This window comes from Phyllobates terribilis, unplaced genomic scaffold (assembly GCF_046119375.1).
Source record: "Phyllobates terribilis strain yellow unplaced genomic scaffold, ASM4611937v1 Scaffold_13__5_contigs__length_258822181, whole genome shotgun sequence".
NCBI lineage: Eukaryota > Metazoa > Chordata > Amphibia > Anura > Dendrobatidae > Phyllobates > Phyllobates terribilis.
The window spans coordinates 123,404,999-123,431,404 of NW_027362773.1; the positions used below are offsets into that span (position 1 = coordinate 123,404,999).

The following is a 26,406-nucleotide window of genomic DNA, read 5'->3' on the forward strand; positions in this document are numbered from 1 at the left end:
AAAAAAAACTCAAAAAACAATTCCTGAATTGTTTGTTTTTGTTAATTTTACCTCCCAAAAAACGGAATAGAAAGCGATCAAAAAATGTCACGTCCCCAAAAATGGTACCAATAAAAATGTCAACTCGTCCCGCAAAAAACAAGCCGTCACATGACTCTGTCGGCCGAAATATGGAAAAATTATAGCTCTCAAAATATGGTGATGCAAAAACTAGATTTTGCAAAAAAAGCGTCTTTTAGTGTGTGACAGCTGTCAGTCATAAAAACCCGATATCAATCTGGTATCTCTGTAATCACACCGACCCGAAGAATAAAGTAATCTAATCAGTTATATCACACTAGGAACGGCGTAAAAAATAAATAAAACCAATTCTTCACCTGCTACTGATTTGTTTATTATGTCCCCAAAGATCCCAGTAAGGCTCTGCCCACATTTATCCTGTGCTCTGCGCTGAGCACTTACACCAGAGTTTCCGTGTAAATCTCTGAAATACATGATTCAGCCGGAACCCATAACGGAAGATTCCCTGTAATGAGACAGATATAGGCCACTGTGGACGCCGTCTAGCCTGGGATCCCACGGTGTCATTTGTTTTAGGCGTGCATAAAAGTGCGGTTGGCCACAGTTTTGTGCACTTCTGAAAAAAAGGACACCGCTACACAGAGGCCAGACGGAGTCCAGAGTAACTCTGCTGCCTCATTACAGTGAATGGATCCCGCAGGGGTTTCATCTGAATTACATCACTTGGAAATTTAGATGGAAACCCCGATGTAAGTGCTCAGCCTAGAGCGCCGGATAAATGTTACGTAAAATGTTCCCAATAAAAGCTTCAACTCAGTCCTCAAAAAAAGCTAGTCCCCACTCAGGTCCGTCATCTGTTAAAAATATAAGGGACTTCCAAGTTACTGGTAGCAGAAAGGCTCTGGAAAAGCAAAATGACCCTTGCCCCCCAAAAGAAATTCAGAAAATTTTGTGCTCCCAAATCCAAATGCCTATTCTACAATAATTTGTTCTCCAATTGTCAAATAGCATTCCGTCCCCCCCAGATCTCACCGTATGGCTAAGCGGTACGATACAGCCACATATGGGGTATTGACACTTTTAGAAGAAATTGTGTGACACATTTCGGCACCATTTTTACCCATTGCCCTGTGTGAAAATGTAAAATCTGAGGGTAAAACATTTTTTGTGGTAAAAATATAATTATGATTTTTTCACTGCCCAATGGTATAAATTTAAAAATTAAAAAATGCTCACTACTTCCCTAGATGAATTCCTTGAGAGGTGTAGTTTACAAAATGGGGTCATTTGTGGAGGTTTCTGCTGTTTTGGCATGTCAGCGACTCTTCAAATGTGACATGGTGTCTGCTGCCTATCCCAGCCAACATAGCGCTCCTTTCTCTTCCGAACCCTGCCGTACACCAAAGCAGTGCTTTTCCCCCACATATGGGGTATCGGCGTACTCAGGAGAAATTGTACAACAAATTTCATGGTGCAATTTCTCCGGTTATCCTTATGATAATGCAAAATTAGGGGATGAAAAACATTTTTTATGGGAAAAATGTGAAAATTTTATTTTCACGGCTCAATATTATAAACTTCTGTGAAGCAGCTGGGGGTGCAAGGTGCTCACCACACATCTAGATAAGTTCCCTAAGGGGTCTAGTTTCCAAAATGGTGGCACTTGTGGGGGGTTTCCGCTGTTTAGACACATTAGGGGCTCCCCAAATGTGACATGGCGTCCGCTAATTATTCAAACAAATTTTACATTCAAAAAGTCAAATGGCGCTCCTTCCCTTTCAAACCCTGCCATGCGCCCAAACAGTAATTTGCCTCCACATATGGGGTATCAGCGTGTTCAGGAGAAATTGCACAACAAATTTCATGGTGCAATTTATCCTATTACCCTTATGATAATGCAAAATTAAGGGATGAAAAACGGTTTTGTGGGAAAAATGTGAAAATTTTATTTTTACGGCTCAATATTATAAACTTCTGTGAAGCAGCTGGGGGTGCGAGGTGCTCACCACACATCTAGATAAGTTCCCTAAGGGGTCTAGTTTCCAAAATGGTGGCACTTGTGGGGTTTTTCCACTGTTTAGGCACATTAGGGGCTCCCCAAATGCGACATGGCGTCTGCTAATTATTCAAACAAATTTTACATTCAAAAAGTCAAATGGCGCTCCTTCCCTTTCAAACCCTGCCGTGCGCCCAAACAGTAATTTGCCTCCACATATGGGGTATCAGCGTGTTCAGGAGAAATTGCACAACAAATTTCATGGTGCAATTTATCCTATTACCCTTATGATAATGCAAAATTAAGGGATGAAAAACGGTTTTGTGGGAAAAATGTGAAAATTTTATTTTTACGGCTCAATATTATAAACTTCTGTGAAGCAGCTGGGGGTGCAAGGTGCTCACCACACATCTAGATAAGTTCCCTAAGGGGTCTAGTTTCCAAAATGGTGTCACTTGTGGGGGGTTTCCACTGTTTAGGCACATCAGGAGCTCTCCAAACGCAACATGGCGTCTGCTAATTATTCAGACAAATTTTACATTCAAAAAGTCTAATGGCGCTCCTTCCCTTCCGAACCCTGCAGTGCGCCCAAACAGTGGTTTTCCCTCACATATGGGGTATCAGCACGCTCAAGAGAAATTGCACAAAAAAATTTGGGGTCCATTTTTTCCTGTTACCCCTGTGAAAATAAAAAAAATTGGGTCTAAAGTAACATTTTTGTGAAAAAAGTTAAATGTTAATTTTTTTTTTCCACATTCCAAAAATTCCTGTGAAGCACCTGAAGGGTTAATAAAGTTCTTGAATGTGGTTTTGAGCACCTTGAGGGGTGCAGTTTTTAGAATGGTGTCAATTTTGGGTATTTTCTGTCATAAAGACCCCTCAAAGTGACTTCAAATATGATGTGGTCCCTAAAAAAATGTTTTTGTAAATTTTGTTGGAAAAATGAGAAATCGCTGGTCAACTTTTAACCCTTATAGCTCCCTAACAAAAAAAAATTTTGGTTCCAAAATTGTGCTGATGTAAAGTAGACATGTGGGAAATGTTATTTATTAACTATTTTGTGTGACATATCTCTCTGATTTAAGGGCATGAAAATTCAAAGTTTGAAAATTGCAAAATTTTCTAAATTTTCGCCAAATTTCCGATTTTTTCACAAATAAACGCAAGTTATATGGAAGAAATTTTACCACTATCATGAAGTACAATATGTCATGAAAAAACAGTCTCAGAATCAGGGGAATACGTTGAAGCGTTCCAGAGTAATTACTTCATAAAGTGACAGTGGTCAGAATTGAAAAAATTGGCCCGGTCACGAAGGCAAAAACAGGCTCTGGCGCGAAGTGGTTAAAACATATAGATAAAACCAAAGGTGGTCGTCGGGGGGGCCCAGTGAGGTGGTCTACCTAAACTGCACAGCTATATGTGGTAGTAATAGGTAACGAAAGTTATGTTTGAGTCTTGGCAAGTTTCCTTTCTTCTTCAGTAGCTATTAAAAGTTATGTTGTAGTTGGAAGAATTTATCACCTATCCAAGGAATAAGTGACCACCATTCTCTATGGAGCTGCTGTCTCTGGTAGCCCCATAAGGAATGATTGGAGGGGTGGTCTAGTATGTTCATTGCCACTCTACGCCAACGGGGATAAAAGTGCCCCACTCTGGCGATGGCGATCAGGACCCCACCAATCTACACGTTATTAAGATAGATGAGGTCTTCTATATACAGGAATAGCCCGTATAGATAGGGCTGTACTGCCAACAACCATAGTAAAGGATATTCCCAGGATATAGTTCACATATTAATAAGCATTAACTTAAAGGGGTATTCTCAAGATTTAAAGTTATCCCCTATCCAGTGAATAAGGGTTAAACTTCCTGATCGCTGGGGTCCCAGTGGTCCTGAGAGCTGGGGCACTGAAGAGCCCTGTGTGAATGGTGTGGTGGTTGGTCATGCTCACTGCCGCTCCATTCATTCTAATGGGAGCGCCGGAGACCACCAGAGAGCATGCATCTCTGGAAAGCCCATTAAGAGTGAATGAATGGAGCGGTGGTTGATCAAATGGGGCCCCAATTTTCGGGATGACTGGGACACCAGCGATCATAAAGTTCCCTATCTAGTGAATAAGGGTTAACTATCAAACTTGAAGACCCTACATCCAATGTTTTTAGAAATAATTTCAGATCGAGAGTAAAAAAACTTCAGAAGTACAGAACGAGCATCTATTGGGAGTTTGTAGGAAATCAAAAACAAAAATAGAATGTTGCAATACAGACACCATTCTGTATAAATGTCTCATAGTCCACAGGCGATAATGAGATCTGTAGCAGCTGATAAATGGGCAGATTGCTTGTAATACGAGGTTGTTCGGCTTGCTAACAGCGGGCAGGATAGTGGCGGGATCACCACCTCTGCCAAACTGGTTCTACATAATGAATTCCTTTTGAAAAGGGAGGAACTGAAAACTCAGGAATGTGAAAATAAATACAAGATTCCATTACTCTCCAAGACGATGGCGGCGGTCTTACACATCTGGAGCCCCCGGTATAATAATACAATGGGTATACAGCACTGCACCAGCTGCAATATATCACAAAAACAAGCAGTAACGCACATGCCCCATGACAAGGAAAACATACAAACCATCCGAAGGTTTTTACACTGGTGCAAATACTAATGAAATGTGACCGACTACTAATCCACTGACACGGCAGCACCCTCGTCTTCAATGTACCAAGAAGTCCAGAAAACAACGTGACCACTTCAATTAAGGGAAATCTGATGTTCTTCTAAATATAACTGTAATTAGGATATATAAAAAAAACTAAACATATGCCCCCCTCCTGGAGGGAAAGTATGATCACTACATAGAGGAACGTATAGTGTAATGTAGGAAGCAGGAGTGGGGATTTAGGGCCTCAAGACACTCACTCCAACAGTATGATCTGCTCTTTAACCCCTTCCTAATGTATGAAGGTCATTTGTTGGGCTCACCATCTTTGATGCAGGCTCATGAGCTGAGCTTGCATCTTTCCTGACAGATAACGGCTGTGTTACACAGCTATCACCTGCCTAGCAGCAGGTGGAGCCAAGCCAAGTCCTGCTGTTAACCACTTAAGTGCTGCTGTCAATCTCCAACATCAGCATTTACAGCACGTGGGATGTGGGATGGGTGCTGTTCCATGTCCCCATCGGTCCCCCAGAGACGCAATTGTGAGGTGTCAATGGGTTGCTATGGCAGATATAGAATCCTAGAATGTTAAAGCTGGAAGGGTCATCAAGTCCAACCCCCTGCTCAATGCAGGATTCACTAAACCATCAGCTGAAGGCCCCCGTGCATGTCATGCTGGTGCTCCTATGAAGACCAGCCTGTGGCTGGATGGCGTTCATAGGAGAACGTGATTTTTACTATACACTAAAATAATGTGGTATTGCAGTTTGTAGCAGAAGTGATCAGACGATCACAGTTTCAAGTTCCCCATAAAATAAACTAATAATAAAAAAGTTTTAAAAATGTATAAAAAAGAAAATAAAATTTTGACTTCTCACACCTTCCCCCTCATTGAAAATAAACAATTAAAAAAAATAATAATAATACATACATATTTGTATTGTGTCAGTAAAAGTCCTCTATCAATATATAAAATTAATTAACCTGATCGGTAAATGACATAATGAGAAAAGGAAAAATAAAATGCCAAAATTGCTTTTTTCAGTTGCTGCAGCCCCACAAAAAAAAAATTCAACAAGTGATCAAGTTAACCTATACAAAAAAAGCAAGTGAATAATGAAGTATGCACAGATCAACATATTATCGTTATTAAAACTGATCAAATAAAATATTTTATTAAATATTACTTAAAAAAAAAAAATCACAAATAAAATTTAATAGAAACGGAAATACAAGACATAAAAACTAACATTTTTAGGTTTAATAAATATTAATAATTAAAATATTTAATAAAATAGTATATATTATCCATTAAAGTGAGACACATTTTTTATAAAAAGAATTGATCGAGACATCGCATATACCCCAAAAATGGTATGAATATAAACATCAGTTTGTCACACAAAAATCAAGCCCTAACGCAGCTCCAACAAGTGAAAACGCTATGGGTATTGGAAAACAGTGACACACGTAATTATTATTTTTTTTTTACGAATTTTCCAATTTTTTTTCTCTACTTAAATAGAAAAACAAAACTATATAAGGCTTAGTTATTCTTTAATTGTACTGACTGTACCATATAATATTGTAAAAAAAAATCTGAACAATTCCGGAAAACCAACGAGAAGTTGATTTTTTGTTTATTAGACAAGCTATGGGACCACGGATGGTGAATAACTAGACTTTTGCAAAAATAATTAACCTTTATGACAAAAGGAGTGAAGCCGCCTCTCCTGGATCCGCTGTACAACAAATACCAACCTCCGGACAGACTACACTGGCTTCTAAATATAATGCAAACAGACATGGACAGGATGTATACTCAGGTTAATGGAGCTTCCGATACCGGGGAAATGATTTCTGTGCATCGTACAGATTTTTATTTGCATGCACATGATGATATTTAACCATTTCAGGACCTTTCATCTTTTGCTCCTTCACCATGTGTCAGTCTGGGTGACCATGTTGCTGACACTAATTTTTTTCTTAAGAGTTACCAGCGGTACAGACAGGAAAAATAACATTTGGCAAAGTGGAAGAATTTTAAATGGAGACAGGTGTGTGAGATGTTATTAGCATGACATCAGTACCAGCCACTAATCATTCCCAATGGAGATTGTATTCCTATGACATCACCCGCAGCGAGGGAAGTATTCCCGCCGGAGACCGGATTTCTTTTATCCATCACAACTTGAAGTAACTCTTAGCTGAATTGGATCAACGGATGGAAAGTGTTTTATATTGTGCCTAAAGGGGCTGTACATCTTAGATCGGCTGTCAATCAAAGACTCGCTCGGAGGACAGCTATCTCCTATAACTCTCCATACACATGCACACTCCCATTTCTTAAGAGTGTGTGGGTTTTTAATGGGGAGAGGCGAGTTACACCTATGTGTCTAGAGAACATAATCATCGGGTGTTCAAATTCAACAAGCACAGTCCCTCTTTGATTATGTCGGGGAAGAGACGTGAGGCCTCATACGCATTAGATGGTGATAATGCCAAATCATCAGGTTTGGCCTGCTTCTAATGTGTATGGAGGGGCTTTAAACAGTATGGAGGGGCTTTAAACAGTAAGGAGGGGCTTTAAACAATATGGAGGGGCTTTAAACAGTATGGAGGGGCTTTAAACATGTCACTACAACTGCTAATGTTACCGATACAAGGTGTATTGAATGAGGGTCCACTTCACCCTCAGCGGTTAGGAGAGAAGAAGGCCACACATGAATGTGATATACTGCAGCAGTGGTAACTGTCAATCACTTACAGAGGGGTGGAGTTGGGCTGAGAACTGAAACAGCAGCTCAAGCAGTGCAAGTGCTCCCTCCTGCCCAGAGCACTTGCAGTCTAATTTGAATATCACTTCTAAAGTGGACTTATCTGCAGCAGAGCAGCGTTTTGGGTTAATAAAGGTACGAATCCACTTGTATTTTTATAACCTACTCACACATGTAACTGGTTTGGAAATACAATGAGCTGAGAGATTCTCTTTTGATGAACACAATCTAAATAACACAAAATAAATCGGAGAAAACTATACCCACCCGGTTTGTCACTATGCTTGGTTTCATGCATTTTCCGGAAGCAAGTTATGTTGCATGTGGCTGTATGGATGGTAAAGTCGGGAGAAACGGCTGCTGGCTGATTATTTTCTAAGGCCAAGTTCACATTTCTATTTGCACATTCTTTTTGCCGGTTCGGTTTAGAGTCATTCATGTACAAAATGGAAACATTCGCAAATGGAAGAAGAGTGGTCCTACCGATTATTATGGGGTCCATTTTGTGACAGTTTATAGAATGGAAGAAAAAGTTTTGCATGATGCGCTCTGAATCTGTTTTGGACATTAATTCTGTTTGTCTGTTCTTAAAAACAAAACAGGCAAATGGAAAGTAGTGTAAATGTAGCCTAGAATGTGGCCGCCAATAACTTATTTGCAGCTGAAAATGGAAGCGATCAGGAGCAATCTGAGGATCATTTACCTATGAAGATACATTTATAGGGACAAGAACTGCTGCACAATCTAACGAGTGGTTAAGGTTTGGAAAGATAGGCATGTATATGTAATGACAATCTCCTCAATCTGATCGCTCATGTTCCCTCTTGTCTCCTCAGGTAACCATTAGCAGATGCCAGTGGGGGACATCACACTGACAAATAATTTTTAGGTAACCATAATAGATTTGATCAACAATAAATGAGTGAATTCTCAATGACCTTTTATTGCTATGAAAAAAAGGATTTTTTACATAATAGTGACCCCACCAGAAGGCCCTAAAAGGGGGTATTCCAAATTATCGACTATGTACTGAGTAGGTGATAATTTTTAGACAACTGTGGGTCATACCGCTGGGAACCCAATCGATTGTCAGAAGCAAGAGCACGGCCAGGTCAGAAGAATGGAGGGTTGTAATTATAGAGGGTGCAGGGGTTGTAGGTACTGGTGTATAAGAAGCCACTTTGGCCATATGAGAAGAACAAGGTCCTGAAAGTTGGGGGCCCTATTGGAGATTTTGCCATGGAACCCCATCAGCTGTGAGTTATGCCACTGTTCAGTCGGCGATGCTCTTGCACGGTTAATGGGAGTGACGATGAAAGCTGTGCACAGTAGCTTACCCAAATAATAATAATAAAAAAAAATAATAATAAAAAAAAAAAAACAGGATAGAAAGCAAAAAGAGCACTCTGAAAGGTTTGTTGAGATGACATGGGTCATTTATTCTTATTTAGAGATGAGCGAACATGAACTTAAAAGTTTGGGATTCATACCGAACAGTTAGTGTCCAGTGCTAAATGCCGAACTTCTCCCGGAAGTCCTTTGTAATGTTCGGAGGTCCGAGGAGAGAGAGGTAGAGAGATCTTTTTTTCCCAGATCTAAAGTTCGGGTCTCCATTGTTTTCAAAGGGGCTTGGATTCTGGTTAAAGTTCTGGCACAGTTCTGGTACCCGAACCGAACTTTGGACTAAAGTTTGGGTTGGGTAGCAGAACCCAAACTTCCACGCGTCCGCTCATCCCTATTCTTATTGCATTAATCTATTGTTGAACCCGCATGCAAGAAAACAAAAGTGGCATCAAACTAAGGCAGCAGCATTAGATCCTAATAAGATGGGTAAAACTTCGTCCTTCCTGAAAAAACAAAATGCTCCTTGATTTCAAAATGGCCTTAAAAGTCAACGTGTTTACCGCTCTCAGATTAATGATATTGCTAGAAAGGAAGTGTTTAGACAACCGATGCCAGAACCCAGGAGGCTGAAGCCGCAAAACATCATAGTACGGAATTTGGGAGTGCATATCCTCTGAATTTGGATGCCCGTCAAGATGCTGTTTATCAACTGAGGTCATATGAGGCCTTCTTGTGTGCCAAAATAAAAGGGGGTAAAACAAAGTCAGTAGACTGCAAGAGGTGGCAGACAGGTGAGGTATTCAATAAAAAACAAAACACAGAAATGTAATAGAAAATGATCACAACAGAACATCACTATTATGTATGACCAGCAGGGAAACCATTCACTTTACATTGCATGTTCTTACGTGCTCCAAGTACAAAATAACCAGAGCATTGTATACTATCTGATATCATGGCATAAAGCACATGGGGTGCTCCTTATTCCAACAACTCTGGGCGATAATAATGGTGTTTGGATCAGAAATGTATAAACATATATACATACATAATATATATAAAGAAAAAGTCCTCTACGTTACAGCAGAGCCCAGTGGTTTACTCCCCAAATGTCACTCAAGGAGGCCAAACGTGCGTCGGGCCTGGAGAGGTCAGTGTACTTTTATTTTTAGTGCAGAGATGTATGCTTTTCTATATAGAGGCATCTGGTAAAAAAAAAACTATATAACACGTTATTTATCTATTTTCTTTAGCATGGCAGTCCTTGGGCAGTGTGGCGTACGTGGGAGCCTTTTGTTGGACGTATACATTACACAATACTCTCACAAAAGGCTCCAACTTGATGTGAGTAGAACCCAATTAAAGTGGTTGTCCTGTGTAAGCAAGATATACCAATCCATAGGAAAGGATGGATCGATAGGGGTTCGACCGCTGGAACCCAGACTGATCAGAACGGCACACTTGTATCCTCACTGTCATGGAGTAGGGTAGTGCACATGTGATCCCTGTGATCCATTCATTCCTTATGGGGCTGCTGAGCACTGCACTCAGCTTTTTCCTGCAGCCCCACAGGGAATTAATGGAATGGTGTTATGGTGTCCGATCTGCCACTTTATTTCATAAAGGGGAGAAAAGTCCCCTTTGGGGACAATATTTCCCTGTTCGGTGCAGGTCCTAGCGGTCGGCCATCCACAGAGTAGCAAATTATCACCTATTCTGTGGAGAGGTGATAATTTGTGGTCACTGTAATACGCTTTAATATTTATGCACTATATTAACATTTTGCTACTTAGGTTACATACGGCGCACGTACCTGCTTGTGAGGCCACTGAACACTCCTCCTCTGAAGAATCTCTCCTCTATTTTAACAGGGCTCTCTGGTTTAGAAAACGTATATTGAAAAAGGGTATGCTGGGTTTAATGATGGGGGTCTTTCATTCAATCAAAGCTAAGAAAAATGTTTCTTGAGCTGGATGAGCCAAGGTGGCTATGTATTAAGCAGATAGACTAATGTAGTGCGGTGGTAACACAGGGTCCCTGATCACCAGCATACCGAGGGCATCTTATGATCAGAGGTCGCCTCTACCCAATACCAAAAATGTTCCATCAGAAAAGGCTCTGTAGAAAGGGTAATGAAATCCAATACTCTGAATTAACAGGGTGTTCCCAAAAAAAACAAGTTATCCCCTATCTAGAAGAAAAGGGATAACTTGCTGATCAATGGGGGTCTGGCTGCTGGGATGACCAGCGCTGCATCATAAAAATATATACTACTCTCTGAGGTTGCATGATGTCTAAAGTGGTATTCCCATCACCAAGATCCTATCCCAATATGTATTCGGTGTAATAATAATATTAGCAGATATCTCCAATTAGAAATGTAGTATTAGCTCTTCTGATTCACTATGTCACTTACCCCATGCGCAGGGCAATGCAGAAGTTTTGTATCCATGGTTATGACCACTAGCAACAAACTGTCATTTTATGAGTGGTCGTAACCATGGATATCTAGGCTACTGCAATGCCCTGCACATGGGGTAAGCGACATAGTGAATCAGAAGAACTATACTTCATTTCTAATTGGAGGTATTTGCTAAAATTATTATTATAACTACTACATATTGGGACAGGATCTTGGAGATGGGAATATCCCTTTATGTTGCCTCAGATCGCTATCACAGAGGCCAAAAGGTAAATTAAGAGGAAGTAGAAGCTCCAGAAGAGTCTATTATATTAATATATATTTTCCATACAAGTACTAGTCATTATATCAGTGCTTTACGTATAGTTTCTTAAACTGACCAAATTAGCTAAGCAACCCAATAACCACAACCCTACCTAGTGTGAAGTGTACCTGTACAAGCAATACACACAAGCCATTGTTCAGGAAGCCGGTACCTGTAATTTCTGTCCCGCAATCTCGGTGGGCGGCTCAGGCTTTGGAGGGCAGTGAAGGTCTCCATTATTCATCACATACTGGGTGAAGTTGGCAAGCATGGCACAGGAGTCCGCGCAGGTGTGAATGTGGAGGACGTTGTTAGAGCATCGAAGTTCAAACAGTGGCTGAGCCTGGACGGAGAGGAGAGATGAGCGGAACGACACTGGCAGCAGAATAATAGACAGTCACTATTAAACGACCAAGATTAGAGATGTCTCTGATACTGGCGGCTGCTGTAGGACGGTTGTCATCACTGGTATGCGCACATTTCAAGTAAATGTATGGTGTGGTGCCAGGGGGTTAAGGGTAATAGAGAAGATGAACAGTAGAAGGTGGACATTTTTAGGTGACTTCTTTAGCTACAACTTCATTTCTAAAATGTTTTAATCCCCACATGTGTGCGCCACATTAATAAAATACAGGACAAGCCAGCAGAGTCTACGCCGAGATCCCTCGTCAGATCACAGCAGGCGGACACCTTAGTGTTTTTCTAAAAGTAGGAAATGATGCAGGTTTGACAGTTCATTTATTTTACGACGTTTCTGATATATAGTACGGGTACCAATGTGGCACACAAGTTACAAAACGAGAATTGCCATAATAATCTTTTGTTTAATTGTTGTCAAAATATACACTTTTTATAAAAGTGGCCTTTTGTGAGGATTTCCATCTCTGTTCCCATCAATGTGTACACGTATCTGCCAGCATTAAAAGTAGATACAACGTAGAGATTGTGTGAATGGCGATTTTGCTCTATAAATTGCAAAAGAGACAAAATGCAAAAGTTTTCCACTCTCTTACATCTGGTAAAAGTGACTCTCAAACTTCGCAAATTGATTTGCCAGATGCTTGGTAAGGCTGCATTCACACAACCATTTTACATGTCCTCGTGCGGTCTGCTTTTTTCCGCACACAGCACAAGGACCCATAGAGTTTTATTGACCCATACACGCATCAGTTTTTAAAATGAATCTGGGTCCGAATTGCATGTCCTGTTTTCATCCGTTTTGTGGCCAAGACTCAGTTGGCCATTAAAGGGGTTGCTTCCGGGGAAAAGAAGTTATTACCTATCCACAGGATAGAAGATAACTTATGGACTTTCAATTCTCTCCATCCCCCAGTGCCTCCTTCCTCTCCTCTCACCTGAGCTGAAGACTTTGCCTCATTCTTCAAGCAGAAGATTGACAACATCAGACAAAGCTTTGGCCTACAGTCCCCACAGCCCCTCCTCATAAATACCCAGCCCTCCTCCTTCAAAACTAGCTTCTCTGCCATTACGAAAGATCAACTTTCTTCTCTACTCTCCAGATCACATCTCACCACCTGCGCACTTGACCCGATCCCGTCCCAGCTCATCCCAAACCTCACCACAGTCTTCATCCCAACCCTAACCCATCTCTTCAACCTATCACTAACTGGTGTCTTTCCCTTTTGCTTCAAACATGCCTCAATCACACCCATCCTCAAAAAGCCCTCCCTTGACCCATCCTCTGTGTCTAGCTATCGCCCCATATCATTTCTCTCCTATGCCTCAAAACTACTGGAACAACACGTCCATCTTGAACTGTCCTCCCACCTCTCCTCCTACTCCCTCTTTGACCGCTAACAATCTGGCTTCCAACCGCACCATTCTACTGAAACTGCCCTGACTAAAGTCACCAATGACTAACTAACCGCCAAAGCCAAGAGCTATTTCTCTGTTCTCCTCCTCCTGGACCTGTTATCTGCCTTCAACACACTGGACCATTCCCTCTTACTACAGACTCTCTCATCTCTTGGCATCACAGCCATGGCCCTATCTTGGATCTCCTCATACCTAACAGACAGGACATTCAGTGTCTCCCACTCACACACCACCTCCTCATCTCACCCACTATCTGTCGGTGTTCCCCAAGGTTCAATTCTAGGACCTCTATTCTTCTCCATTTACACCTTCGACCTGGGACAGCTCAAAGAGGCCCACAGCTTTCAGCATCACCTCTATGCTAATGACACACAGATCTAACTCTCTGGACCCGATATCACCTCCTTTCTAAAACTTTACATGGACAAAACAGAATTGGTCATCTTTCCCCCATCTCACTCAACCCCCCAAACAGACCTAGACCTCACCTAACCCCCCAAACAGACCTAGACCTCACCTTTCCATCAAAAGCAATGGCTGATCACTTTCACCAGTCCTGCGAGCTCGCTGTCTCGGGGTAACCCTTGACTCTGATTTCTCCTTCAAACCACATATCCAAGCCCTTTCCACCTCCTGCCAACTCCAACTCAAAAATATTTCCCGAATCCGCACATTCCTTAATCAAAAAGCTGCAAAAACACTAGTGCATGCCCTCATCATCTCCCGCCTCAACTACTGCAACCTCCTGCTTTGTGGCCTCCCCTCCAACACTCTCGCATCCCTCCAATCTATCCTAAACTCTGCTGCCTGACTAATCCACCTGTTCCCCCGCTATTTCCTGGCCTCTCCCCTATGTCAATCCCTTCACTGGCTCCCCATTACCCAGAGACTCCAGTTCACAACCCTAACCATGACATACAAAGCCATCCACAACCTGTCTCCTCCATACATCTGTGACCTAGTCTACCGGTACATACCTACATGCAACCTCCGATCCTCACAAGATCTCCTTCTCTACTTCCCTTGTTGAGGAGAGCCATAGGATCAAATACTTAATTAACCTCAAGACATAGGAGATTGAGAGAAAAGACCCATAAAGTGTATTATTTCACCTTACATAAGCTTGTTTAGATCAAAAGATGGCTGCCATTTCCTGTTTCATCACACCATGCTCTGTTATGCAAGATGGCAACTGGACCTATGACTACATCCTGTTGTACATGTGCAAAGGTGGAGACTTTATTTATGACTACATCCTGTCGTACAAGGAAGTTCCAAGAGGAAGCTGAATTCTATAGAAGGACTAACCAATCACAGAGCGACACATCGCTTGGAGACACCCACCCTGATTACCTCATGATGACCTTATGGACTACGCCCCCTGATGACCTCATGGACCAACCCACCCTGATGACCTCATGGATCACGCCCCCCTGATGACCTCATGGACCAAACCCACCCTGATGACCTCATGGATCTGCCCATGGACTAACCAATGAATACACCTGGTTACTCACATTCTAGGGCTAACCGAGCCCCTATTTACAGTATATATAAGTCTATGTTCGGGTTGAATAAAGACACTTGGAGCTGTGCCATAGCTGATCAAGGAGAGCTTACATCCGACTGTGTGTGTGTCTGATGTTATTCTTTCTTGCATGCACTTGATCATATGCATTAGGCCAGGAGCAGGCAACTAGTGAACATATCAAAATGTTCGCCCTAACACCCTCTTATCTCCTCTTCCCACATTCGCATACAAGATTTCTCTCATGCATCCACCCCGCCCTACTCTGGAACTCTCTACCCCAACATATCAGACTCTCGCTGACCGTGGAAACCTTCAAAAGGAAGCTGAAGACCCACCTCTTCCGACAAGCCTACAACCTGCAGTAACCATAACTCCACCATACCGCTGCACGACCAGCTCTACCCTCACCTACTGTATCCTCACCCATCCCTTGTAGACTGTGAGCCCTCGCGGGCAGGGTCCTCTCTCCTCTTGTATTGTTCATGATTATTGTATTAGTTTTTTTATTATGTATACCCCTTTTCACATGTAAAGCGTCATGGAATATATGGCGCTATAATAATAAATAATAATAATTTGTGGGGTCCGACCACAGGGACATGGACCGATCAGCAGAGTGAGGCACTTATATCCCCATTAGAATGAGCTGGCAGTGCGCATGCTCGACTGCATCTCCAATCATTCCCTATGGGGCTGCTGAAAAAAGCTGAGAGCAGTCCCATAAGGAATGAATGGAGTGGCAGTCGAGCATGCGCACTGCCAGCCCATTCTAATAGAGATAAAAGTGCCCCTTCAGGAATAAAAATTCCATGTTTTGCAGACTGGTGCGGATCCAAGTGGTTGGACGCCCCAGATCAGTAAGTTATCACCTATCCTTGGGACACGTGATAACTTGTTTTCATCAAAGTGTATGTGGATCAGTGAAACACAGAAGACTTGAGTTTTTTGAGGAATCTTTGGAGCAGAAACTGAGTAGAAACATTCCAAATCTCAAAACACCTCCAAAACGTGGAAGTTTCTGTTCCGTTTCTGCTCAGAAAACTCAGCAAAAAGACTATGTGCACACAGCCATAATTTGAACTTCAGTTTTCCTTCCATATTTCATCCGTTTTTAAATGATCTATTGATAAGAGCCAATAGATAAAGAAAAAGTATAAACTGTTCACTTCCTTCAGTTTTTTAAAAAATGGATGAGAAAAAAACTAACTAGCTGCAACAAAGGTGCAACACCGATGACACATGAAAGAAAAACGATCTGTTTTACACAGTTGTAAAAATGGAAATGGATACGTGAATGTCGCCTTAATGGGCAATACCCTAAGTCAGGGGAAAAAGATGTTCAATTCTTTTTGCAAAGCATAAACTCACAAGTATGGATTCCCCGGGTTATGGTTTACGAATTAATGCACCGTGCCAAAAGTGTATATAGATCACCTCCAAAAATACAATTGATACAACACTACCAGAGAATCATCCGCCTCTGTACAAGAAGGCACAGAAAAAATTATTAAAATCTTAGATTTTTATTCATGTAATGAATATAAAAAATCCTTGCTAAAAATAAGCATAAGATATCAATTTGTAGCAAACAGACAAAGGATCTCCATTTGTTCGCTTGCAAAATTTTGCTTCAAATAGACATCATTTTTCCCACTGAAGTCGAAAAAGAAGCACTGCGTACCTTAGAATACCTAGCCAAAGAGAATACCTCTATAGAGGAAGGTAAGTTCCCATTACACCTGATAAGCAAATCCAAAAATTTTCCCGCATTAAGCACTTGTGCTCCAGTTGAAATTTTTATTAGAATGGTAACAAATGACTATTGATGAGTAAGGCAAAATTGCGGCAGCACATATGTTATATATGGCAAGAAAATTGATAGCCCAAAAATGGATAGCAGATCAGAAGCCTATGATATCAGAATTTATTAATAAAGTTAACTGGCTAGTAAATTTGGAAAAAGGCATATACCTAAAAAGAGATGCGGTCTCTAAATTTGACAAGATATGGGGTCTATGAATTGATGTCTCTGGTTTGACATTTAGGGAACTGAGGAGATTTCCCCCCGGCTTGCTTTGAGTTACGTTTATATGATGCCTCAAATTAAACGTCTTTGAAAATTACTAAAAATGTTATTAGTATTTCCACAAGTTATATGTAATTGGATTGATTATTGTTACTAATGTTCAAATATTTGTTCATCTAATTCTGCTGGTTTTGCAGAGACAAGATGTATAAATAACTCATGTTTAATGCTTCTTAAGGTTGAGGGGTGGAGAACTGGGTTTCTCCAATGATTGTCTGGTTGTTGTTGTTTTTTATTTTTACCTTTGTGAAAATCTTTATAAAAATTAATAAAAAGCATTTGATAAAAAAAAATAAAAAAAATGGTAACAAATGAAATCGAGTCACTTCCCCACAGTCCAATATGGCACTCCAATTTAGACAAAGAAGAAAGGTGCTTTCTGCTTGCTACAAATTGATACATTATGCTTATTTTTAACAAGGATTTTTTATATTTATTACATCAATAAAAATCAAATGTTTTAATATTTTTTTCTGTGCCTTCTTGTACAGAGATGTATGATTCTCTGGTATTGTTGAATCCATTATGGTTTACGAGCAATAATTGCCTCCTTCCACATGTATGCAGTTCTATCTAATCCAGACCTCATGATCATCGATTACAATCATCCCATTCCTACCAGTTTGGATGAGGAGTTTCCTTTCCATGTTGTGATGACCAATTCTAAGAGGTCTACATCCAGGACACAGACATAATCTGTGGACAAAGGATCATATCATGTAAAGCAACATTTGATACTCCCTACCTATTCCACATAAATGTACAGAGTGCATTAAAGGGAATCAGTCAGTAGGATCAACCCTCCTAAGCAGTCTATACGGGAATGTAGGTCATAGGGAGCTGAATAAAATGACACCTTGATATCTGCGATCCGATGTCTTAACATAGATCTCCCTAAGGATCTGACTCTAGAGCTATGTCCGGCCCATAGATCTTAACAGCTCATTTGCATATTAAGAAAAATGTGGATTTTGCTGGAATAAGACAACAGATTGCAGACATCAAGGTATCATTTTACTCAGCTTCCTATGACCTACATGCCCATATAGGAAGGTTGATCCTGACAGATTCCCGTTAGATGTACAGAGCAGCTTAGTCATGCATTAACTGTATTGTAAAACTGTGGCTACAACCCCAAGCCCCCCCGACAAAAATTTCTTAACGCTGACGGGATTTTGACAGTTTCCGTTCCCGTCTCAGATCACGTGTCATTGGTTACACGTGTGACCTGGGCCTCCTTGATTACAGACACAACGACCATGACGTCTCTAGCCCCGTCACAAAGGCATGTGTGAACTAACACCACGCATGCTTCGGATTGCAAACATACATGTTTTTACAATACAAAAAAGTTCTGTTCGGAAATTCCCCTGTAAAAAAACAGTTTCAATACAAAAAAAGAATTACTGCCATCTAGTGGATATATATCAGCCTTAAAAGGGGCTGTCCCCTTTAAAAAAAAAATACCAGTCCCTGGGTACAGTTTATTTAAAAAATAAAAAAAATTGTAGTGCTAATGGCGCATCGACAACCAATCCGTGAAACAACAACCCTCCCCCGGGGTCCCGTGCTGCCTCATCTGTCTTTGCTGTGAGGTTGCAGTGGTGACGTTGCTACTATAGCGCATATGACCGCTGCAGCCAATCGCTGTCCTCAGCAGTTCACGCCGTAAATATCGGCAGATATGTTTCACAGCCTAATAAGTATCTACCATGTGTTTAAAGTTCCTTTCAGTGTAATGTTCTGGACTTGCAGTATTTTCTACTGCACATTGCAAAATCAATAAAGAAAATAGTTCCTAAAGCTGTAAAAGAGGAGGCCTTGACTTCAGAAAATGTCAATGACATCAGAACCATGTTTATAAAAAAATATAAAAATGCATTAACATCCAAATCATTCTAGATATTTCCACGTCTGTCTACCATTATGAAAGAGGAATGTAGCTCAAACCCCTCCTTAGGTCATATAAAAAATGCCCCCCATGCTTCAACCAACTCATCACAATTATAGCCGCTCTTGATAACCCCATACCTTTCTTTAAGTCTGTAACCTCGGCTTCACATTTATCTGACAGATAAAGAGCGGAGTCATCTAAAATGAACCTAAAAGAAAACCAAAAGTGAGAACAGAAATGAAGAAACTCAAAATGCCACAATCCAGCAGTGTAAAAGTAAAATCACAGAATAAAGGGAGTCTGTCAGCACAGAATGACTGTTCAAACCAAGCACAGGCGCTCGGTGCACCCTTGGCGCGACCAAACAGTTCAGTGCACCTTCCCACCTACCGCCCTTCTCTGGCTTCTGTAAGGACAGGGTGGCTGTCAATCAAGGAGGAGAAGGGCAGAGATGGAAAACAAGTAGGTGGGAAGGTGCACTGAACTGTTTGGCCACTCAGCGAGTGCCTAGGCTTGGTTTGAACAGTCATTTTGTGCTGAAAAACTCCACTTTATAATTAGGGGCATGACTGAATATGAAAGGGTCATGCTGACAGCTATAATTAACAGCAAATATCCCTCCATTATGGCCAATATTGAAGAGAAGTTCAAGCCCAGCTTTTAACCCCTTAGATCCTGGGGTCATTAGAAACTGTGGCATTTAAGGAGTTTAACCCCTTTACCACCTTGGGTTTTTCCGTTTTCGTTTTTTGCTCCCCTTCTTCTCCGAGCCATAACGTTTTTATTTTTCGGTTAATATGGCCATGTGAGGGGCTTCTTTTTTGCAGGACGAGTTGTACTTTTGAACGACATCACTGGTTTTACCATATCATGTACTGGAAAACGGGAAAAAAATCCAAGTGTAGTGAAATTGCAAAAAAAAGCAATTCCACAATAGTGGTTTGTATTTTTTTTTTTACCATGTTCACTAAAGGCTAAATCTGACCTGTCATTATGACTCCGTAGACACCAAACATCTATAGGTTCTTTTTTATTTAAGTGGTGGGAAAAAAAATCCAACGTTTGTAAAAATAAATAAATAAAAAAATATGGCGCCATTTTCAGAGACCTGTAGCGTCTCCATTTTTCGGGATCAGAGGCCGGGTGAGGGCTTACTTTTTGAGTGTCAAACAGGCGTTTTTATTGATATAATTTTTGTGTAGATACGATGTTTTGATCGCCCGTTATTGCACTTTAGTGCAATGTTGCGGCGACCAAAAAAAACATAAATCTGGAGTTTTGATTTTTTTTCTCATTACGCCATTTACCGAACAGATTAATTCTTTTTATATATTGATAGATTGGGCAATCCTGAAAGTGGAAATACCAAATATGTGTATTTTTTATTTTGAATGGGGTGAAAGGGGGGTAATTTGAACATTTATATATTTTTTTAAAAACATTTTTTTTTCACTTTTCACTGGCTTCAATAGTCTCCATGGGAGACTAGAAGCTGCGATCATCTGATCGCCTGTGCTACACATAGGTGGGCTTCAGCCTTGCTGTGTGTAGCAGTAATTCTCATCTGCTATGAGCGCCGACCGCTGGGCAGATCGGCTATGACAACCACAGGGGTCTCCTGCAGACCCAGTGTTGTCATGCCAACCCATCGCCGACCCGCGATCATGTGCCAGAAAAGATGTGGGCTTATCGATGGAGCCCACATCATAACTATAAGTCCAAGGTTGTTAAGGGGTTAAAGGAGTTGTCTGGCCTTAGGGTACAAGTCTGCAGTCACTATCTGCGCGCTATCAGGAGTCTCTGATTCCGGCGCTGGGAGTGGTAGGAGTGTGGCAGCAAGTATGTCATCTGCATATATATGGTCACATGCCAACTAGAAGTGAGCGGCCGGACACATCTAGTGTTAATGTGGTCGAAAGTACACAAAGTGGCAAACCCCCACAGTGCTTGTACCCCAAGGCCGGACAACCCCTGTAACAAAGGCAGGGGGTTTCCTCTGTAACTCCAATGGCACCCCTGAGGTGCACTAATGGGGTGCCGATGGGTTGACATGCACCTGCGATTTGTATGGGTTGCCCAGGGCCCCCTTGCCTAAAATATGTATATGGGGTTTCAAGTAAAAAAAACAAACAAACAAAATCCTTTCTTTCTAATTATAAATTCATATACAAAGGAAAAAAAAAGTGAAATATAAAATAGGCATATTTAATTCATAACAACCCGTAAGATAATTAAAATAAGACCGCCATACTCAAATCTCTGCTCACAGACACCAAGAACAACACGTCAGCATATGTAAAATTCCATATCTGAGGTTTACCCGGAGTTACCTGAGCAGGAAGGTTGAGGTGTCCACCACGATGTTACTGGAGAGAGTAAACGTTTCTGCTGTAATGAGGACTCTGACTGGGAGGTAGAGCGGCCTGACGAGAGAAGGCATGGGGGAAGTAGAAATACATTTTAATGGATTTTTAAAACTGCACGTTCAGTTTTTCATGTGGCTGTAATACATCACCCACAGCGCTGCATGGCTTCCTACTGTGCCTCCATATACTTACATACAGAAGCATGTGAAGTGTGCATGCCTCATCACGTCCCGTATTGCAGAGAATACACTGGTGTGAAAAAGTGTTTGCCCCCTTCCTGATTTCTTATTCTTTTCCATGTTTGTCACACTTAAATGTTTCAGATCACAAAACAAATTCAAATATTAGACAAGATAACACGAGTAAACACAAAATGCAGTTTTTAAATGAAGGTCTTTATTATTAAGGGAAAAAGAAATCCAAACCTACAGGGCCCTGTGTGAAAAAGTGATTGCCCCCTAAACTTAATAACTGGTTGGACCACCCTTAGCAGCAACAACTGCAATCAAGTGTTTGCGATAACTGGCAATGAGTCTTTTACAATGCTCTGGAGGAATTTTGGCCACTCATCTTTGCAAAATTGTTGTAATTCAGCCACATTGGAGGGTTTCCGAGCATGAACGGCCTTTTTAAGGTCATGCCACAGCATCGCAATCGGATTAAGGTCAGGACTCTGACTAGGCCACTCCAAAGTCTTAATTTTGTTTTTCTTAAGTCAAAAGAGGTGGACTTGCTGGTGTGTTTGGATCATTGTCCTGCTGCATAACCCAAGTGTGATTCATCTTGAGGTCACGAGCAGATAGCCGGACATTCTTCTTCAGGATTTTTTGGTAGACGGCAGAATTCATGGTTCCATTTACCACAGCAAGACTCAGAGGTCCTGAAGCACCAAAACAGCCCCAAACCATCATGCTACCACCACCATATTTTACTATTGGTATGATGTTCCTTTTCTGAAATGCTGTGCTACTTCTACGCCAGATATAATGGAACATACACCTTCCAAAAAGTTAAACTTTTGTCTCGTCAGTCCACAGAGTATTCTCCCAAAGGTCTCGGCGATCATCAAGATGTTTTCTGACAAAACTGAGACAAGCCTTTATGTTCTTTTTGCTCAGCAGTGGTTTTCAACTTGGAACACTGCCATGTATGCCCTTTTTGACTAGTCTCTTTCTTATGGTGGAGTCATGAACACTGACCTTAACTGAGGCCCGCAGTTCTTTGGATTTTGTTGTGGGGTCTTTTGTGACCTCTTGGATGAGTCTTCGCTGCGCTCTTCGGGTAATTTTGGTCGGCCAGCCACTCCCAGGAAGGTTCACCACTGTTTCATGTGTTCGCCATTTGTGGATAATGGCTTTCACTGTAGTTTTCTGGAGTCCCAAAGCTTTAGAAATGGCTTTATAACCTTTTCCAGACTTATAGATCTCAATTACTTTGTTTTTCATTTGTTCCTGAATTTCTTTGGATCGCAGCATGATGTCAAGCTTTTGAGGATCTTTTGGCCTACTTCACTTTGTCAGTCAGGTCCTATTTAAGTGATTTCTTGATTGAGAACAGGTTTGGCAGTAATCAGGCCTGTGTGTGGCTAGGGAAATTGTACTCCGCTTCCCAAAGATGTGATAAACCGCAGTTAATTTATGTTTTAAGGGAGGGCAATCACTTTTTCACACAGGGCCCTGTAGGTTTGGATTTCTTTTTTCTCTTAATAATAAAGACCTTTATTTAAAAACTGCTTTTTGTGTTTACTCGTGTTATCTTTGTCTAATATTTAAATTTGTTTTGTGATCTGAAACATTTAAGTGTGACAAACATGCAAGAGAATAATAAATCAGGAAGGAGGGAAACACTTTTCACATCACTGAATGTCTGATGTACAGGACCTACTGAGCCATCAAACAATGGGCTTCCGTAGCTCGCTCACTAACCTCCTCTGACTGTGCCATCACATCTGGGAGAGAATGTGTGTTATGACTACGGACAGATCTTTCTCAATAAACTTTATCTAAAGTGTTTGCAATATTGTGGCACAAACTCCAAACACGTTCCCTGATATTTATGTGAATAGCCCGACACGATCCACTGCACGAGTTACAATGAGCATTTATACTAGACTGTATGTATGTACAGTACAGACCAAAAGTTTGGACACATTCTCATTTATAGATTTTTCTGTATTTTCATGACTATGAAAATTGTACATTCACACTGAAGGCATCAAAACTATGAATTAACACATGTGGAATTATATACTTAACAAAAAAGTGTGAAACAACTGAAAATATGTCTTATATTCTAGGTTCTTCAAAGTAGCCACCTTTTGCTTTGATGACTGCTTTGCACACTCTTGGCATTCTCTTGATGAGCTTCAAGAGGTAGTCACCGGAAATGGTTTTCACTTCACAGGTGTGCCCTGTCAGGTTTAATAAGTGGGATTTCTTGCCTTATAAATGGGGTTGGGACCATCAGTTGTGTTGTGCAGAAGTCTGGTGGATACACAGCTGATAGTCTGACTGAATAGACTGTTAGAATTTGTATTATGGCAAGAAAAAAGCAGCTAAGTAAAGGAAAACGAGTGGCCATCATTACTTTAAGAAATGAAAGTCAGTCAGTCCGAAAAATTGGGAAAACTCTGAAAGTGTCCCCAAGTGAAGTTGCAAAAACCATCAAGCGTTACAAAGAAACTGGCTCACATGAGGACCACCCCAGGAAAGGAAGACCAAGAGTCACCTCTGCTTCTGAGGATAAGTTTATCCGAGTCACCAGCCTCAGAAATCGCAGGTTAACAGCAGCTCAGATTAGAGACCAGGTCAATGCCACACAGAGTTCTAGCAGCAGACACATCTCTTCAACAACTGTTAAAAGGAGACTTTGTGCAGCAGGCCTTCATGGTAAAATAGCTGCTAGGAAACCACTGCTAAGGACAGGCAACAAGCAGAAGAGACTTGTTTGGGCTAAAGAACACAAGGAATGGACATTAGACCAGTGGAAATCTGTGCTTTGGTCTGACGAGTCCAAATTTGAGATCTTTGGTTCCAACCACCGTGTCTTTGTGCGACGCAGAAAAGGTGAACGGATGGACTCTACATGCCTGGTTCCCACCGTGAAGCATGGAGGAGGAGGTGTGATGGTGTGGGGGTGCTTTGCTGGTGACACTGTTGGGGATTTATTCAAAATTGAAGCCATACTGAACCAACATGGCTACCACAGCATCTTGCAGCGGCATGCTATTCCATCCGGTTTGCGTTTAGTTGGACCATCATTTATTTTTCAACAGGACAATGACCCCAAACACACCTCCAGGCTGTGTAAGGAGTATTTGACCAAGAAGGAGAGTGATGGGGTGCTACGCCAGATAACCTGGCCTCCACAGTCACCAGACCTGAACCCAATCGAGAAGGTTTGGGGTGAGCTGGACCGCAGAGTGAAGGCAAAAGGGCCAACAAGTGCTAAGCATCTCTGGGAACTCCTTCAAGATTGTTGGAAGACCATTTCCGGTGACTACCTCTTGAAGCTCATCAAGAGAATGCCAAGAGCGTGCAAAGCAGTCATCAAAGCAAAAGGTGGCTACTCTGAAGAACCTAGAATATAAGACATATTTTCAGTTGTTTCACACTTTTTTGTTAGGTATATAATTCCACATGTGTTAATTCATAGTTTTGATGCCTTCAGTGTGAATGTACAATTTTCATAGTCATGAAAATACAGAAAAATCTTTAAATGAGAAGGTGTGTCCAAACTTTTGGTCTGGACTGTATGTGTATATTAGATAGATAGATAGATGGATGTATTTTTCTCCCAATCAGCCATGGAAGCTCTAATGAAGGGTCGTCTCTGATGCAATGGTATGCCCTTGAAACGAGTGATGGGCAAACCCCTTTTTGGATATGTTCCCATGGGGCATTTCGGATGTGGATTTCATAGTGAGAATGGTGCGGCTTCAATTGACATTGGTTTCAAATTTGCAGCATGGGCCAATTTATGGTACGGATACTCTCCGCATAACACTAGTGCTGTAAAAGGCAGGAGATTTCCAAATATCTGCTGAGTTTGCGCGCCATGGAAATGCATCTTAGCGGGTACCATTGCATGATTTTATGTAGTATATCAGTGCATGATCGGGCGACTTACATTCTGGGAAGTGTATTCCTTATAGCAAAGCGTAACCGTTGTTTTCAAAAGTACGCGTGAAAACAAGAAGATTTGTAATAAGTCTTATCAGAGAATTATGCGTCTTTCTCCTCCTGGATTAATCTTTTCTTCTCAAAATTTTCAATTCAGGGTTTAAATCTGTTCTAAATTAATTCTGAATTTCCTACTACTGAAATAGGAGATGACAGTTGGTGCTAATAAAGTTCGATGGAGAACTGTAACTGATGTGTCTGGCCTCTAGCTCCTCCCCTCTCCATAGAATTTTAAAAGCACCAACTGCCATCTCCTATCTCAGTCATAGGGAAATCTGATGTTGCTTATTTTCATGCGTACTATTGAAATAAAGTTAAAATGACGGATACTCTAAAAGCACCGTACGGTAATCATATGTAAGATGAACTAACACTCCCAGAATGCATTGCAGGACAGATCATTGCATTGATTATAGGGTTTGAACTAAGATATAATTGATGTGTTGGTCTACAAGCTGCCAACTGGTTCCAGTAGCTGCGGGCAGAAATGTTAACACCGTTCTGGGCTGCAAATCCGGCTGTGACTAAGGATTAGTACAAGATAGGTGATGGAAATCACAATGTGCTTAATATTTTATATAAAAGAATATAGAATAACGGCATACACTTTGTCTCTACTACCTGTAATCCACGGCACAGCTAAAGAGATGGGTATGCAGGATAGTGATAACAGCTGGGGGGCTGTAGCCTAAAATCGGATCATCAACTACGTCTAGAAAATCCATGATCTGAAGATAGAGAAAGGAAATTATAGGAGGAAAAATAAGAAAGAAAAATAAAACAAACTGCCACAGCTGCCCGGAAAAAGAGTAGCGATATCCTCAGGCCGGGTTATAGCCCAAATGGACAGACAGTCAAACTTTTGATAACCTTTACAGAACTATAAAGTCACAAAATTCTTCCAATTTTGTAAGGAAGATAAACATTTTTTATATGTAAAAAAAAAAAAAAAAAAATCAAACAATACGTGATAATAAAAATT

The 26,406-nt window shown here is 41.1% G+C and overlaps 1 protein-coding gene across 1 annotated transcript in view; it reads right to left on the reverse strand.

Moving 5' to 3' along the window:
- The window catches only part of ATG2A (autophagy related 2A), a 97,108-nt gene that overhangs the window by 13,412 nt on the left and 57,290 nt on the right, over positions 1-26,406 (reverse strand). Inside the window, exons 24-28 of the mRNA XM_073658589.1 lie at positions 26,046-26,152; positions 21,208-21,300; positions 19,015-19,085; positions 17,603-17,679; positions 11,703-11,873 (exon numbers count right to left, since the gene is read on the reverse strand). Coding sequence (XP_073514690.1) covers positions 11,703-11,873; positions 17,603-17,679; positions 19,015-19,085; positions 21,208-21,300; positions 26,046-26,152 — 519 coding nt within the window. The remainder of the gene's footprint in view (positions 1-11,702; positions 11,874-17,602; positions 17,680-19,014; positions 19,086-21,207; positions 21,301-26,045; positions 26,153-26,406) is intronic.